The 15,808-nt window shown below is 40.9% G+C and overlaps 1 protein-coding gene across 1 annotated transcript in view; it reads right to left on the bottom strand.

Moving 5' to 3' along the window:
* DNAH12 (dynein axonemal heavy chain 12) overlaps positions 1-15,808 on the bottom strand; it is a 91,609-nt gene that overhangs the window by 19,115 nt on the left and 56,686 nt on the right. Inside the window, exons 45-56 of the mRNA XM_035106374.3 lie at positions 15,369-15,563; positions 14,257-14,390; positions 13,087-13,249; positions 10,723-10,803; positions 10,082-10,258; positions 8,946-9,077; positions 8,594-8,683; positions 7,761-7,901; positions 6,067-6,308; positions 5,615-5,762; positions 3,626-3,771; positions 888-1,102 (exon numbers count right to left, since the gene is read on the bottom strand). Coding sequence (XP_034962265.3) covers positions 888-1,102; positions 3,626-3,771; positions 5,615-5,762; positions 6,067-6,308; positions 7,761-7,901; positions 8,594-8,683; positions 8,946-9,077; positions 10,082-10,258; positions 10,723-10,803; positions 13,087-13,249; positions 14,257-14,390; positions 15,369-15,563 — 1,864 coding nt within the window. The remainder of the gene's footprint in view (positions 1-887; positions 1,103-3,625; positions 3,772-5,614; positions 5,763-6,066; positions 6,309-7,760; positions 7,902-8,593; positions 8,684-8,945; positions 9,078-10,081; positions 10,259-10,722; positions 10,804-13,086; positions 13,250-14,256; positions 14,391-15,368; positions 15,564-15,808) is intronic.

The raw sequence follows: 15,808 nt of genomic DNA on the forward strand, positions 1-15,808 counted from the left end.
CCAACCTTTGTTGGAGCAAGTAGCTCATTAGGAGTTGTCCTTGGTAGTGCAACAACAAACCTGCTTTTCTCTATGGGCTCTTCTGCAGGACCAGAATTAAACAGAAAGATGTATGGTATATATTTTTACTTCTTACATGGCCAGGCTGGAGCCTTCATTGGTGCAACAACAGGGAGGAGGAAGCAAACTACTTCCTTACTGCTATTAGTGTCATAGCTGCCAAGTTCTCCCTTTTTTTAAGGGAAATTCCCTTATGCTGAATAGGCTTCCTTGCGAGAAAAGGCAGCTATGATTAGTGTGTATTTTGGTGGCATTAGACATATGTTTTCCTCTTAGACATTTTAAAACTGGTGTAAATTACTTTGTATGCATTCAGGAGAACCCAAATTTTGTGACTGAGCTGTGTCACTGGCGAAAGAGTAAGGCTTCTTATTTTGATTTAAAACTAGCAGAGTGTATGACAAAAATATCTGCACCTGCTAAAATATTGTCCTTTATACAACTGTTTAATGAAATTAAGTTTGGTCCTTCTTTAAAATAGGTCCTTCTAGCTCTCTTCACTTTGTAATTGCTGCTTAACAGAAGAGTGATCAAAGCAGCACAAAACATTACTGCTTATTGTATATGCAGTATGGTAACTCAATCTTGAAGAAAATAGTATTAAGGTTCTTCTATTTCAATCTATTACTATACAAGACACTGCATGCAGACTATTTAATAAAATAAAGATCTAAACTCAAATGTGCTTTCTTGTATTACCTTCATCTGTTGCTATGGAGCAGTATTTAAGGAATAAAAAGAAAAGTATTACACAATGCAATAAAGTGTACAAAAAATATCCAATAAATACTCCAATATAGTTTGGAGATCATAATGATTTGTTGTACCTTGTTTAAAAGTTTGTTTAAGAAGCAGAGGCTCCAGTGAAGGATCAATTTCTTCTCCAACATTTTCAAGCAGAAGTGGAGTTCCAAACTGAATGCAGTTTTCTAGAATTCTCATGTAGTCTGTGTCTGTGAATTTTATTACACTCAGCCTGTTCTCTTTTTCGGAATTTTTTATCCATTTATTTGCTTGACCCTGGGGGTCAATCATTAATGGCCTGCAACATATCAGATTTTCATTTTTTTTTAAAAAAAAAAGAACGAATGCTTAATAATCAATTACTGCCTACAGCAATTTACTTTTTAAAAACACATTAGAATAGTAAGGTAAGGTAAAGGACCTCTGGACGGTTAAGTCCAGTTGAATTTGACTATGGGGGGCGGTGCTCATCTCTGCTTTCAGGCCGAGGGAGCCAGCGTTTGTCTGCAGACAGCTTTTCTGAATCATGTGGCCAGCATGACTAAACTACTTCTGGCGCGTGGGACTTCGTAATGAGTGCCAGAACACAGGGAAATGCTATTTACCTTCCAACCGCATTGGTACCTATTTATCTACTCATGGTGGTATGCTTTCGAACTGGATCTCAAAGGGAACATTACAATAGAATCCATGGTTATATAACTGAAATTTCTGGATTCATAATCTGAATGATTTACTAGTTTATGACTACTGGGATACCCCTTTGCAATATATTAGCACTGTAGCCAAAATAAAGTGAATTTCTATTTTGTTTCCTTATCACCACCTGTATTCTATATTCTCGTTTTTGGTTAAGAGAATAACTCTGTTCTTACTTTACTGGCCTTCTTATAGATTTCACTTAACTATTTTTCACAGTATATTGATGCAATAATTCCTTCTGCTTTCCTTAGCTGTACCATATGAACATTTGATAATATGCTATCAAACATCTCAGTCCATTCATGGCTTGGACACAAAGGTGCCATGTTACTGGTAAGGCATTTGTGCTCATGTGAACTCTCCCTCCCCAAAATTCGATTGATTCCCCCTTCCATTGCAGCCTGCTTCTTGAGTCACATCTCACACCATTTGGAAGAATCTCAGTAAGTTGATGGCTAGGTGGGTGGGGATGCAGGGGTCTGTGGTGAGGAGCAGGAAGTCTGCTGTCTTGGCTCCAAGATGTTTGGAGACCCACTACACACATCTCTCTCCCTGCTCCAAATGCCTTTATGTCCACTTCTACTGACTCATTAATGTTAGGAAATGTGACTTAAACTCTCCATCATTCATTTCCCTTTTCATTGCCTTTGCTTTAGTAAATAGGCAGCATCTTTTGGAAGGTGGAGCTATGTGAACCGCTAATGCTTTCAAAAATCCAATTCTTTATTTCACTGAGTTTATCATATTGGTTTTCAAAATTGCTAGCTCTTCCTCTACCTTGAAGTCCACACTAGTCTTAGTTTTTGTGTCACAGAACTGCCAGTACCATAATTTCATCATTACTTTAATGGACAATGAACAAAATCCAATGGCAAGTGAGCAGATATTCACTTGTGGCAACAGGATTTCCCCTTTCTCTTCTCCTCTTTTTATCCCCCCCCCGTTTCAAAAGACCCCCCAACCCACAGGAGCAAATTGGGTGCTGAAAGGGGAAAGAGAAGAAGGAATGTTTCTGTTGTGTTGGCTGAAGCTTGTTCCACAACCAGGCCAACACCACTGGCTATCACCCAATGTTTTCACCTTTATTCCTTTTATAGTTTTACTGTCTCTCTTTTCCCCCTCTGTTTGGGCAATGTTTTCCTTCTTCCCTGAGGATTACTGCCTGCTGTATTTTTTTCTCAGTCTCAGAAATTGCTTTGGCATTTGAGTCAGTAACTCTTTTTTCCTTCAAAGCGTACAATTGTTGTAAATTGCTAGCTAAAATAATAGGTGCAGTTTTTCAGGCTTTCACCTACTGTATCAAAAATTAATTTGCTTTGCAGCTATATGCACCCTTCTGCCTTTTTGATTCATGGGCAAACTGAGTGAAATGCAAACCAAATGCTTTTACCCTCTCTATGACATATATCATCACTGAGGAGAATGTGATCAAAGTCTCTCTCTTCAGATACCCCATGAAGTTTGATGTAATATATTTCCCCCATATTTTGTTTCATTTCACCAACACAATATTTTGCAACACACACACACACACATCCTCATCAATTTTGCTGCAAATGCCGAAGGACCCTCCATCATTCGTGGGAACCCTCTGCCCGCAGCCGCAAACTGAGGACCCACCGCTCGTGGCTGCAGCCGCAAGCAGATGATCCTGGCACCATCCGCACGGCATTGAAGTGGCGCCACTCGGCTTGGGAGTCGCAGGGGGGGCCGAGTGTCACCCCCCCTCCAGGGTGGCACCCGGGGCAGACCACCCCATTGCACCCCCTTGTTACGCCAGTACTCATTCATACATGGGACATTCACTTTCCAATAGCAAAGACCACAGGTTCCTTGCTGTATAAAATACTGAGCAAGATGGGCAAATGGTCTGACTCAGTGTAAAGCAGCTTCCTATGTTCTATGTACTCAGGCTGTCATGATTATTTTTATTTTATGTACTTGACACTTTATATTCTCAACAAGCAGTCAAATACATATTTAAATCATTTGGAGGACAATTTTGGCCATCATAAAAAGAATATTAGAAATCCAAATCAGCATTATGGAAAGTATAAATATTACTGCAGTAAGCTAATTTTAGTTTAGTTTAGCAAAATAATAGATTTGCATTACCTACCAACGTCTAGAGTTGTTGACAATCACACCATTGTCTATAGAAAACTGGTCTGTTGGAAGACCTGCAATATTCCAGGCTCTAATTTTTATTGGATCACCAAGTGTTTTACTCAGGGAGAAGCTCTCAGAACAAGGTATCTTTTTCTCCTGTAAAGACAAATATCCCCCCCCCCTTTATGAACAATTTATATAAAACCAGTTAATAGCTTGCACTGAACCTCAGTTTCTAGCAGGGCAGGTGACAGAAAATGAGGAAAGGACACAGCAGGCAATCACAAAAATATTTTTCCAAGTCACTACAATGAGTTATATCCAATTATGCATAGTAGGCTCTTGGCTCCAGTGGAGGCTCCTCTGAATGCTAAGGAAAGGGGCAATTTTCACAAATGCCCTTGCAGCCTTCCCTGGCACCTTCTCCCACCATGTTTCAATGGGTCCCCAACCACACTGGAGCAGTTGGGGGGGGGCACAGGAGGCTGCGGAAGAGAGAATCTGCAAAAATGGGCTTCCCAACTTCCATTAACAGAAACACCCGCTGAACTGAAGAGACGTCTAAGAATGGAGAATCAGCTGAATGCAACCCAACTTTTAAGAATATGTTCTGGCTAATAAGCTCTTAAAAGGTACTGTTGGGATTGAGTTGGGATTGTTTTGTTTTTGGCTAAAGCCACAAAACCACATTAAAATGCCTGAAACCTACTGAAGTACTGAGTGTGTTTCCCTGGACTGACAAGAGTGGCCCAGGAAGTGGGGATCCTTGCATACAACTTGGCCATACATTCTTGAAAGCTGCTGACTTTTCCTCCAGTTATTTATATTGTTTCCATCTGTTGACAAGTCAATCATATTCCTAGCAAAAGTATACCCAAACATTTCAGATAACACTAAATCAACAAGAAAGCAAAGTGAGAGACAATATGTTGTATTCAATGTTAGTCCTTCTTACGGTAGACCCTCTGAAATAAATGGATCTAAATTAGTCATGTTCAATCTTTTTAATGGATCTACTCAAAGCAGCACTAGCAATGGATGCAACTCAAAGGGCAAGATTCAACTAACAAGTCCTGCTCATAGACTTCTACTAGCACAACAGGACTTCCCCCTATCACCTCTACCTCCCCCCACAAATTGACTCAGGAGTGCTGGAAAAGCCTCCAAAATAGTACATGGAAGAAAGAGAGGGAGAGATCATTCCATCTGGCAAGCTGAAATGTTTGCACTAATGTAACAATTGTCATAGTGCTACACTGAACTCCTATCAAAGCCACCAATAATTATTTAATTCCATTAATTTAAAAATCCCCATAAACACTTGAAACTCACCCACCATAATCAGCAAAATACATTTCACTGTTCCCTGACCTGTACATAGATATGAGATCTACTGAAAGAGCCAACACTAGGAGAGGACTTAGTTCTGGAGATTAATACTGTAACAATACTCTAACACAGAGGTTTTCAACTTTTATGGGTCCACGACTGCCTCGACCAACTACACTCTTTCTGCGGCATCCCTGTGGAGCTCAGGAGCCCAGTTGTGTCACCCCTTGCCTGTAGAACTGGCAGCCTCTCATCCTTTTTCGAACACCCTCCCTTGTGGAGTTTCCCCTCAGCCTCCTCTCTCCTCTCCTCTCCTCTCCTCTCCTTGGGAGTCCTCTGGGCGACTGTAGCTACCGCTCCTGGTCTAGGAGCTGCCCCCCCCCCCGCCCCAAAGAGAGGTACCTCTTCGCACTGCCCCACTGGGGGCTGGGAAGCACCCCCCTGGCCAGCCCCAGAGGCATCATTCGCCTGGGGAGCTTGTAGCCAGGGCAGCTGCAACAAACAGATGTGCAAGCCTCTGGGAGGCAGAGATGCGAGAGGGCATCAGTGGAAGGAGGGAATGAAAGAGGGACAGAGGCCAGTGTTGCCTGCAGCATCCTGACCATCATTCGAAGCACCCCAGGGTGCCATGGCACACTGGATGCAAACTACTAGTTTCACACAATCTTACTTTACATAGCTTGCTCCAATCTTTTGCACACTCTTGTCGAAATCCAGAAGTGAAAGCACCCAGATAAGCTATCACTCCCGCTGATATCAAGACATCTCCTGTCAAATTATCATATGTGTTTTGAAGGTCATTTGCTGCATTAGACCACCTAGGGGGAAACACAATATTAAATTAGGTTTTAAAAATGGCCTATTTCATCAGCATTTATTCCAGTTACATGAGAGCTGTTATAAGAATTACAAATGGCATTTGTATCTTATTTAAAAATCATGTTGTATGTTATTTAAACAATTGAAATACAGATAATGTTTGGGGACACTTTTACTTATGTAAGCTAACTTTTTCATTTTAAAACGTTTCTGCGTATTCTACTAAATATAATTTATTTTATACAAAATGTGTGTCTTAAATCTAGTTCTTGCTAGAATGGGTACAATGTATTTTCATCTGACCTTGATTTTTCTCCACCAAGTCCTCCAATAAGCTTTTCTGCTCTTTCCAGCTTTTTAGCACACAAGTCCACCTGAAATTCTAGCCTAGCTTTTTCTTCAGTTTTCTCAACAAAGGTTTGTTGCAATGCTTCCAAACGGTCTTCAACTGCTTGAAGTTCAGCTCTTTTCTGATTAAGTAATGCCATCGTTTGTGCCAACGACTGTTGTGCTTCTGCTAAACGGGCTTTCTTAGGAGCAACCACCTATTAGATACATTTGATAAATTTTACTAAATTTTACTAGGGGTGATAAAGTAATATAAAATGAATCTAGAAAAATACATGAAATCGGTATATCTGGCTGGGATTTACTCTCAGGTAAGTGGGTTACATTGCTTGCTTCCATGCACGGGGCATTTGGTTAAGAGTTATGCCCTAAGAAAAATTAAGTTTTCTTCTTTAGCTAGCTTCTACATTTAAATTTTCTGTAAACTCTGGTTACACTGGAAATAAATTCAATTTTACTTTTTAATTGCATACTGCACCTTGGGCCTTTTTCACCTAGATGCCTATTATGGCAAATGTATACTGGACAAAAAATCATATGCAGGATTTTAAGGGGTTCTGGCAGCTAACTGGTCAGTGTGTTATTTCCTTCTGTTTGTCTATTTGCCACTTTTGTATCCCTCCTCTCAGAGAGTATATGGGCTTTCCAACCAGCTTTCCATTCAGGTACTGGGAAGACCAAGATCTACTCACCCCGCAGTGGCAAAGTTGTAGCGGGCAGGCTGGGGGCGGGGCTTTGCCCTGGGTGCATTTTCTGGAAGGGGCACAACCAGGCGCCCCCACAACAGACTCCAGCGTGCGAGGGAGCTGCCCAGAAAGCTTCCTAGTGCCCAGACGCAGCTGCGCTTCAGCTCTGCTCCCAGGTCATGTCTGACCCAGGGCGGAATGGAGAGTCGGCAGCAGAGAGCTGCTGCCTCTCTCCTTGGCTGAGCTGTGCTGCACAAAGCTCCACCACAGTGGAGAGAAGCCGCCAGCTGCAACAGCTCCACCCCAGATCAACCCTGACCCAGGGGAAGAGAGGCTGCAGGCATGCAAGGTGCCCAGCTGCAACAGCTCCACCCCCGGGTCAAGCCTGACCTGAGGGGCAGAGTGAGCTGTTGCTTCTCTACACCCAATGGAGAGAGGAGGGTGGGTGGCTATGCTGCCACTCACTGTCCTGGACTGTGGCATGCAAGTGTACCCCCTGCACTGTTTTGCAAGGCGAGCCGCAGGGGGCTCCTTCTGCACCACACACCCCAGGGGCGCATCCCGCCCTGGGCAGCGTTTCTTTATGCTCCGCCACTGCTCAGTAGTAGAATCTTTCAGGCACTTTCAGCCCATTCTAGGGTTAGTACACTATGACTTTAAAAGGATAAGACAAATCACTGAGGATAAGTCTATCCATGGCTGGTAACCACTATGTTTAGATGCAGTATACATCAGATTTGTATGTGAGTATCCTAGAGCAGGCACCCCCAAACTTTGGCCCTCCAGATATTTTGGACTACAATTCCCATCTTCCCTGACCACTGGTCCCATTAGCTAAGGATCATGGGAGTTGTAGGCCAAAACATCTGGAGGGCCGCAGTTTGAGGGTGCCTGTCCTAGAGGATAAATTAGCATTATGTGATAATTTTCAATGTTGAGAAAAAATAAGGTAAATAATCATACCTTTGCTACTCTATCATAAACTTCCATTGCCATAATCCATTTACATAAACCTTCCGCTGCAGAGGATGCTTTAGCCACTTTAGGGGGATCAAACTCAGGATTTGTTAGATATTCAGCACGAATCTTCTGCATCACAGATACCTATATGAAAAATACATTACATACAGTTGAATATACATTTATATTTAGGATCCAATAATTCAATTTCTGCTAATGCATGCACCAAGGGAGTACATGCACAACCACACTTGTCCCATGTTTCCCAAAAGCTTGTCCCATGTTTCCCAAAAGCTTTTTAGTTGCCCTGCTGTTTCCCCAGGATGACCCACTGTTTACCACATTATTTATGTACGCAACCATGGCAGCTCCAATTTTGCTAGCCCAAAGATGGAAAGTGAGCAAGATCTCTAGTAAGGAAGATTGGCAACTTAAGATGATAGAATTTGCGGAAGCAGCAGGTTTAACTTATAGAATAAGAGAGCAAGAAGAATCTTTATTCAAAGAGGAGCGGAATTTTTTTTGCTGAATATTTAGAAAATAATTGTGTACAATTAAACGCTGGTAGCTTTTAGATAAATTCAACAGTATGGTAAATATTTGAAGGATGTACTAAATTGGCTATAGTAAAATATGCAGTAATGATAGATAAATAAAATGAACTATGAAAGGAGAAGGAGGGAAGTCAATTGTTACATGGTATTATGTAAAATGTTTATTTTTGAGATGTATAAACTGAAAAATTAATAAAAAATGTCATAAAAAAAGAAAACTGGAAGGAAGGAAACCACTTTCACACTGACTCTAGCAAATAAGAACATACATACGAAACTTACTGGAATGTTATCTTTGTCATACTCTCTCAGATCTCTTAAGAAATTCATGTCACCCAAAAGCTTTTTGCTAGGTCCCCAGTAGTCTAAAATCTTTAAAAGAAAGTTAAAGCAGTATGTAAAATATTTCAACACAAAGGAAAATAAGAAAATACAAAAGATTCTAAAGAGCTATTTAGATATTAATTAACAATCTAATTCACATTTTCCATGAGATTTTGAGCAGTATGATGGAAGCTGAAGCTTCGCGCGTGAGGAAGTAAAACTTCCATGCTTGAAGATCAAAAATATTCCCTTTATACATCCTAGGAATTTTGTAATTAGATATTTGTTGTTCTACTGTCAGCGTTTTTACCTTTCCTCCAATCCCTGAAGGATCTGCAACTTTTTCAGGTTTTATGTCCTTCATGACACAGATGGCAGCCATAACAAGTTTAACACCAGATGGTGGATTCTTCATTGATTTCACAATTGTAATATCTGAAGGCTAGAATGAAATAGATTATTGACTTCTATTACATTATATAATGCCTTAAAACATGTTACAGTGGTACCTTGACTTACGAAGATTTTGACTTATGAAGTCTGCTAACCCGGAAGTATTTTTGCCGTGCGCATGTTCTGCGCATGCGCAGAAGCGGGGGGCGCGGTCTGCGCATGCGCAAAGCACAAAACGGACGCTTCGACTTACGAAGGATTCGACTTCCGAAGAGCGCCGTGGAACGGATCGTATTCGTAAATCGAGGTACCACTGTATATTAAAACAAAATCAGTCTTCATGTTGTGCACATAGACGCACTGCAACTAATGTTGAATTTTTTCACCTATATCTAGGATTTACCTAATAATATGATGAGTCAACATATAACATAAATAAGCCAACATATAGCGGCTAGGATCTTTAGAAATCCATGTTCAAATTAATTCATTTTTATCTTCAGATATTAAAATATGAGCAGGCAAAAGAGTAAAGCTAAGCTGAACCCTTTACAAGAAGTTAACTCTACAAACTGCTGATACATTGATCACCTGGGCTTGTACGGGGAAAAGCCCCATTCACTCCCGATAGGAACTTCCCCAACACCACCACCACCATGCAAACAACAGGCCTGGATGGCAATGTCTGATCCGGACAGCAGGGACCAAAGGGTTAAAGTCCCCAATCCCACACACCAGTGTCCTAAACAAGAATGGAATCTTCATGCTGATTAGTTGGGGGAGAAATCTGTTTTGTATTCAGGGGCAAACCTAGTGATTAACATAACCTGCAGTTTGTCTCTGACTGGCAATGGCTCTCCAGGGCTTTAGGGAGAGGTTTTTCCAATCACAGGCTACCTGATCCTTGAACTGAGAATGTCAGGGAATGAAAACGGGACCTTCTACCTGCAAAATATGTACTCTACTGCTAAGCTTTGGGACCTCCCCTTCAATTCATCCATATCAAAATAATGCTATTCCAGGTCATGCTCTTATTCTATTTATTTAACTTGCCTTCAGTGTATCAAGTGCAGACAGTGCTGCCTCTAGGGCTGGAATGGCCTCTGCAAGATCACTTTCACATTCATTCTTCAGTGCTGTGGCTTCTGTTGCTTTTTCTGTAGCAAGCTCTTCATCTATTTTTACAGTTTTGCTTTTTGCTTCAACTTCTGCGGACTCTTTCTCAATTATCTAAAGAAAGAAGACATGAAATGAAATGTTCCATGTAGTAGAATAATCCTATACTATATAGCTTCATCAGATTTCTTTGTTAGTTTATTCAGAAAAGCTATTATTTTAGAAAAGATGAATTGATGTTATAAAGGAGAACTTTACATAAAATTCTAAGCCCTGATTCCAATCAGCTGATATAATACAGCTAGAGGCACACTTTGTAGTTACACCCTCCCTGGGGTGTAGTGTGGTAGAGTGAAATTATTACAAAAAGGGCTGCAGCTGATATTTCATTAAAAGTGCATGTGTGTGTAGAAATCTAGACCTAACCTGTTAATTAACAAATAGCATACTGGATTGAAATAAAACAAATTGGACATTCCCCAGCTGCCCTTTGCTAGATGCCCAGTTAAGCTACATCAGCATCATTTAGAGCACTGTGTGCACTGCACACAGTGCACCTTTAGGAGCAGAAATGTTACCTTCATCATATTTGCATTGTCCACTTTAGCCTGCTCCAACTTAGGCTGCAAATCAACTAATTCTTGCTTCATTTCACCAACCTAAAATAAAGAGCAATTTTCCATGAGTTGTTTTAAAGTATGGCAAATGGGGAGAAAGATAAATAAAGCATTTAATTTTTCACTAAGAAAAACTTACTTAGGGAAGTCCCAGTGAACGTAATGGGCCTTAAAGGTAAAAGTAAAGGGACCCCTGACCATTAGGTCCAGTCGTGACCGACTCTGTGGTTGCGGCGCTCATCTCGCTTTACTGGCCGAGGGAGCCGGCGTACAGCTTCCAGATCATGTGGCCAGCATGACAAAGCCGCTTCTGGCGAACCAGAGCAGCACACGGAAACGCCGTTTGCCTTCCTGCTGTAGCGGTACCTATTTATCTACTTGGACTTTGAGGTGCTTTCAAACTGCTAGGTTGGCAGGAGCTGGGACTGAGCAACGGGAGCTCACCCCGTCGCGGGGATTCGAACCACCAACCTTCTGATCGGCAAGCCCTAGGCTCTGTGGTTTAACCCACAGTGCCACCTGCGTCCCTATGGGCCTTACTTCTGAACAAACATTGGATAGTGCCATTAGCAAAGTATTATAAGACAACATGATTTATTACTTCATTTGAAAGATTTTTAGACTTGTTTACATTTAAATATCCAAACAGTTACAAAAATAAGAAGAGAGTACAGAATATAATATGCTCTAAAGATAGAATAAAACTAATTTCAACACAATCAACAAGTTTTAGGAGCAAATTACAGAGTACACAGAAACAAATAAATGAAAACAAAGGCCAAAACAAACCAGGCTACCTGCTGTGTTTTCTCTAAGTTGTCGCTTGTTTTAGTGCAACTATGGTTGTACCACACCACACATCCTGAGCCTCACCCCTTCCTTCTTGCTCTTGTTAAACATGAGCAACAATCTGTTTTGGGAAGCCTGGGAAGCTGCAGTGCCCCACCCACATCTCCTCACCACCCTTCTGGATAGTTGGGATTCTGGACTACACTGCAGAGAATAGCATCAGTGTTTCTCATCAGAGAAAGTGCCTCAAGCCAACCACAGAAACAACATCCAGGCAAACCTCATCACCTTCACTGGGAATCTCTGGCAAGTTGAGGAAGACACTTTCTCCCACCCCTGAACTGCTGGGCTGGGACAGGGGACAACTCTGCAAATGCTACCACTATCAAACATTCCTTTTCCCTGGGCAACACCCAGAGCAGCTGTCTCAAGGGTTTCCTCTCACATAATGGCCCAACATCTCCAGAAAGAATTTGCAATCACTTAAGACACGGAGCAACGGATTCAAACTACAAGAAAGAAAATTCCACCTAAACATTAGGAAGAACTTCCTGACAGTAAGAGCTGTTCGGCAGTGGAATTTGCTGCCAAGGAGTGTGGTGGAGTCTCCTTCTTTGGAGGTCTTTAAGCAGAGGCTTGACAGCCATCTGTCAGGAATGCTTTGATGGTGTTTCCTGCTTGGCAGGGGGTTGGACTGGATGGCCCTTGTGGTCTCTTCCAACTCTATGATTCTATGATTCTATGAAGACTGGGGAGTGGAGGTGGCATTCCCTGAATTCTCACACTGGTACCCTTTTTGTTCTGGCTGTTCTATGGTAGCGCAAAATGGGCAGAAATGACCACACATAAGCATCAAATCAATCTGGAGCTCAAGGTCAATCCAAGATCCATCATATAACACCCCCAGAAGAGCAATTTCCAAGGATATCCACTAACAACATGCACCACAGGCCAGGAGTATTCAGTGCTCCTCTATTTTCTCATTGGGAGAGGAAAAGCACTAGGAGGAACAGTCAATTGAACAATGTCAACATCTTCTGATGGACCTCAACAATTGCATTAGAAATCAAAAACTTGCCCTACAATATGGTGGCACTCAGGACATTCAGAGGAAGTGAACAGTGAGGAAGAGGCAATCAATCCAACTAAGCTTTTCATTCAGCAGACCTTCACATAACAAACTGGCGCTACATTTTCTGGATTCTAGCAAACAGGCAACTCAGAGCTAGAGCATACACAATCTAGGAATCTCTATCAAAGTAAGTGTTTTACATAGGAAAAAGAAATTTAACTCCAGTATAGTGGCAAGAAAGGATAAGGAGCTTCTTGACTTGAGAGACCATTGGGTGTTCTTTTAATGGGGCAATGAAATAATATGGTATGGTTTGGCTGTTGCCCAGAGCAGCTGAAAAGCTGCAAGGACATAGCAAGTAGGGTGATGATGGGGTGAGCTTATGCCAATACTTGAACAAATCACAGCTTCACACTACATGAAAACCAGGCATGGGTAAGCAACCTTAGTTACAATGGACATACCTGAGATTCAGCAAAAGCTAGTTTATCTAAGCCATTAGTATATCTTTTCTTTGCTTTCATGACATTATCTCGGTTCTGAGTCAAAAGTTGTTGGAAGGAAGCAATAAGTTCAAGATAGGAGGTAGGAGTAACGTAATTATGTCGTCCCAATTGGTTCAAAAATCTGTGGAGTGAGAAAGAAGTATTTCACTCTACTGGGTATTAAACGGAAGGATCTATTTGTTTCATTGAGCATCTGATATTATCTGAATATTTGTCAAACTTTGCAAGGCTATGGTACTAAATGCTTTTTCAGACAATCATTTTTTTTCTAGAAATGTAGTTGTGTTACTTACTGATTGTGCAATTCCCAAGTGTCTTCCTCCCTTTTTTTTCTTAAATCTGTAAGGCTTCCTCTTCCCTTGAGTAAGCCTAACTCCTGATATTTATTACTAGTGGGGTGGATATTTTTTTACAGTTTTGAATAGGGATGGTGAGACTGTTGTACAAATACAATCTGGGAAAGCTATAACAAAATGACTCACTAGCAAAACCTATTCCATCAGTTTAGCTAAGGGTCAAACTAGATATGACATGGAGGATCTGTGAACAGAGTCTTGTGTTGTTGTTTTTAAATTTATTCTCCATTCCTACCTGAGGTGGTACATGGGAGAAGCAAACACGTTGGCCCATTTACCTGCTTTATCCCCCTATGAAGCTGAGATTTGCCATGAAGAGGAAAATACACAAATATCATGCGTGTGTAAGAGAGGCTGAGATCTAAATCAGGAATATGGGGAGGAGGGAGGCAACACTCCAGCATCATAATCTTTATCTGAATCTCTCCATCTCTTTGCTTAAAAAAAATATGCAAGAGATCCCATTGACACATTTCATGCTTCCTCTAATTTGATTCTGAGTTGAGGATACGGCTCTTGCTACTCACAGTCTATTTACTCCGGGAAATTCAATTCATATAAATGAGATAATCTAAAGCTGGCTTACAGAATGCATTCAAGCATTACTTCTTAAATATTTTGCTTATTTCTGGATTTTAATTTTGTTGAGCAATGCTATTTTAATGTTATTGATCAGAGACATAAAAATACTTTTCTCTACTCTTCTAGTATTTCCCTCTTCCCCCTTTTATTTACAACAGCTTGCTTTATGAATGTATTTTTAAAAGACTACCTTTCAGAAAGGGACAACACAGAAGTATGGAAATGTTTACAGATGGGAACAGCTTCCTGACGTTCATTGTCTGTGAGCACAAGCTTTTCCAAAAATTTAATAGCCACACGTTCAAGAGCATCTTCAGGCCACGGCTGGAAAACAAAAGAATAGAAACACTACTTGTGATATTCTCTTCATTATTAAGCATAGCACAGCAAATATGAGTATGTCCCCATTAGCAGTTCTTCATGAAATCTGCTAGCAGTTCGGGAAAGGAGGAATGGTTCATATTATTTTCCTGCAGGTCAATGTCTGCACTCCACTTCCTAGATTTCTTATTCCCCTGACAAACAAGCTGCAGCAGTCAACACAAATCTTCTTTTTCTAGTACCACCTTACCCCTTCAACCAACATCCCCCACTGCCTTTTCCTGACTGCATCCCAGTTTTTCCTGTGTATTTCCAGGCATATTTTAAGAACAACTCTTACATAGGTTTTAGCCTCTTCTAAACTTAGCCTACTTAAGTATGGTGTTTATTGATTTTAAGATTTTTCGTAAACGTGCTAATTCCCTTTTGATATAATCAGATTTACTTCTGATTTATCTCTGTGTTAACTCTTGGGGTGCCAAACTCTGGAGTGCATCCAACTCTCAACAGCAAAAGATCCCCAGAGTTGAATGTCAGATTGCCTGCAAATGGCACACTTTATAACACAAACTATTGTGCTTTGAGACAATTTGCTGTGGGGAGAGTTCTTAGTTTTTTTGCTTTTACAAAAGCAGCCTTATATTTATAGCACAAGTGCCTACCAACTCACTGTGACCTGAAACAAAATTAAAAAAATCCTTCTAGTAGCACCTTAGAGACCAACTAAGTTTGTCATTGGTATGAGCTTTCGTGTGCATGCACACTTCTTCAGATACCACTTCAGATCACTGTGACTTGGTAACAGATGTACATGGATTACTCTCTATGGGAGCTGGATTACTCTCTATGGGAGCTGGATTACTCTCTATGGGAGCATACATAATTATGTGAGAGAACATGTAAGAGAGGCAAAAGCAAGCTTCTATAGGCCAGACTATATTGAGGAAGCTATATTGAAGTCTTAGTACATAGTTTAAGTACCTGGAACCAGTCAATAGTACAGCAGTTGATGAGAGATGGGAACTGTCTCAGTCGGTTGCGAAAAGCATCTCCAATTGGGCTGAAGGCTACCACAACATGCAAGTTGTCTTTGCAGCGGTTCACAAAGAAAGCAAATAAAGCCAAAGGACTGAGCTCTTCATGCTTACTGCCTGCCTGGGCTACTGCACGAACACCCTAAAGGATAATAAATGTATCAAAAAGAATTACAAAAAATCTAAAATGTGATTCTGAAAAGTAATCAAAAATAAGTACTATAATCCATGCAGGATAAGACAAAGAAATTATATTTCTAGTTGTGAGTTAGATATCAGAAATCTTTGTTAATATGCAAGAAAATCATGCCTGTTAAACTAGTTTATAAGAGTTAGCTCCTAATCAGATGTAATGACCTCATTATGAGCATAAGAAATATTCCTTTT

Source organism: Zootoca vivipara, chromosome 2 (genome assembly GCF_965207765.1).
Source record: "Zootoca vivipara chromosome 2, rZooViv2.hap1.1, whole genome shotgun sequence".
NCBI classification, from domain to species: domain Eukaryota; kingdom Metazoa; phylum Chordata; class Lepidosauria; order Squamata; family Lacertidae; genus Zootoca; species Zootoca vivipara.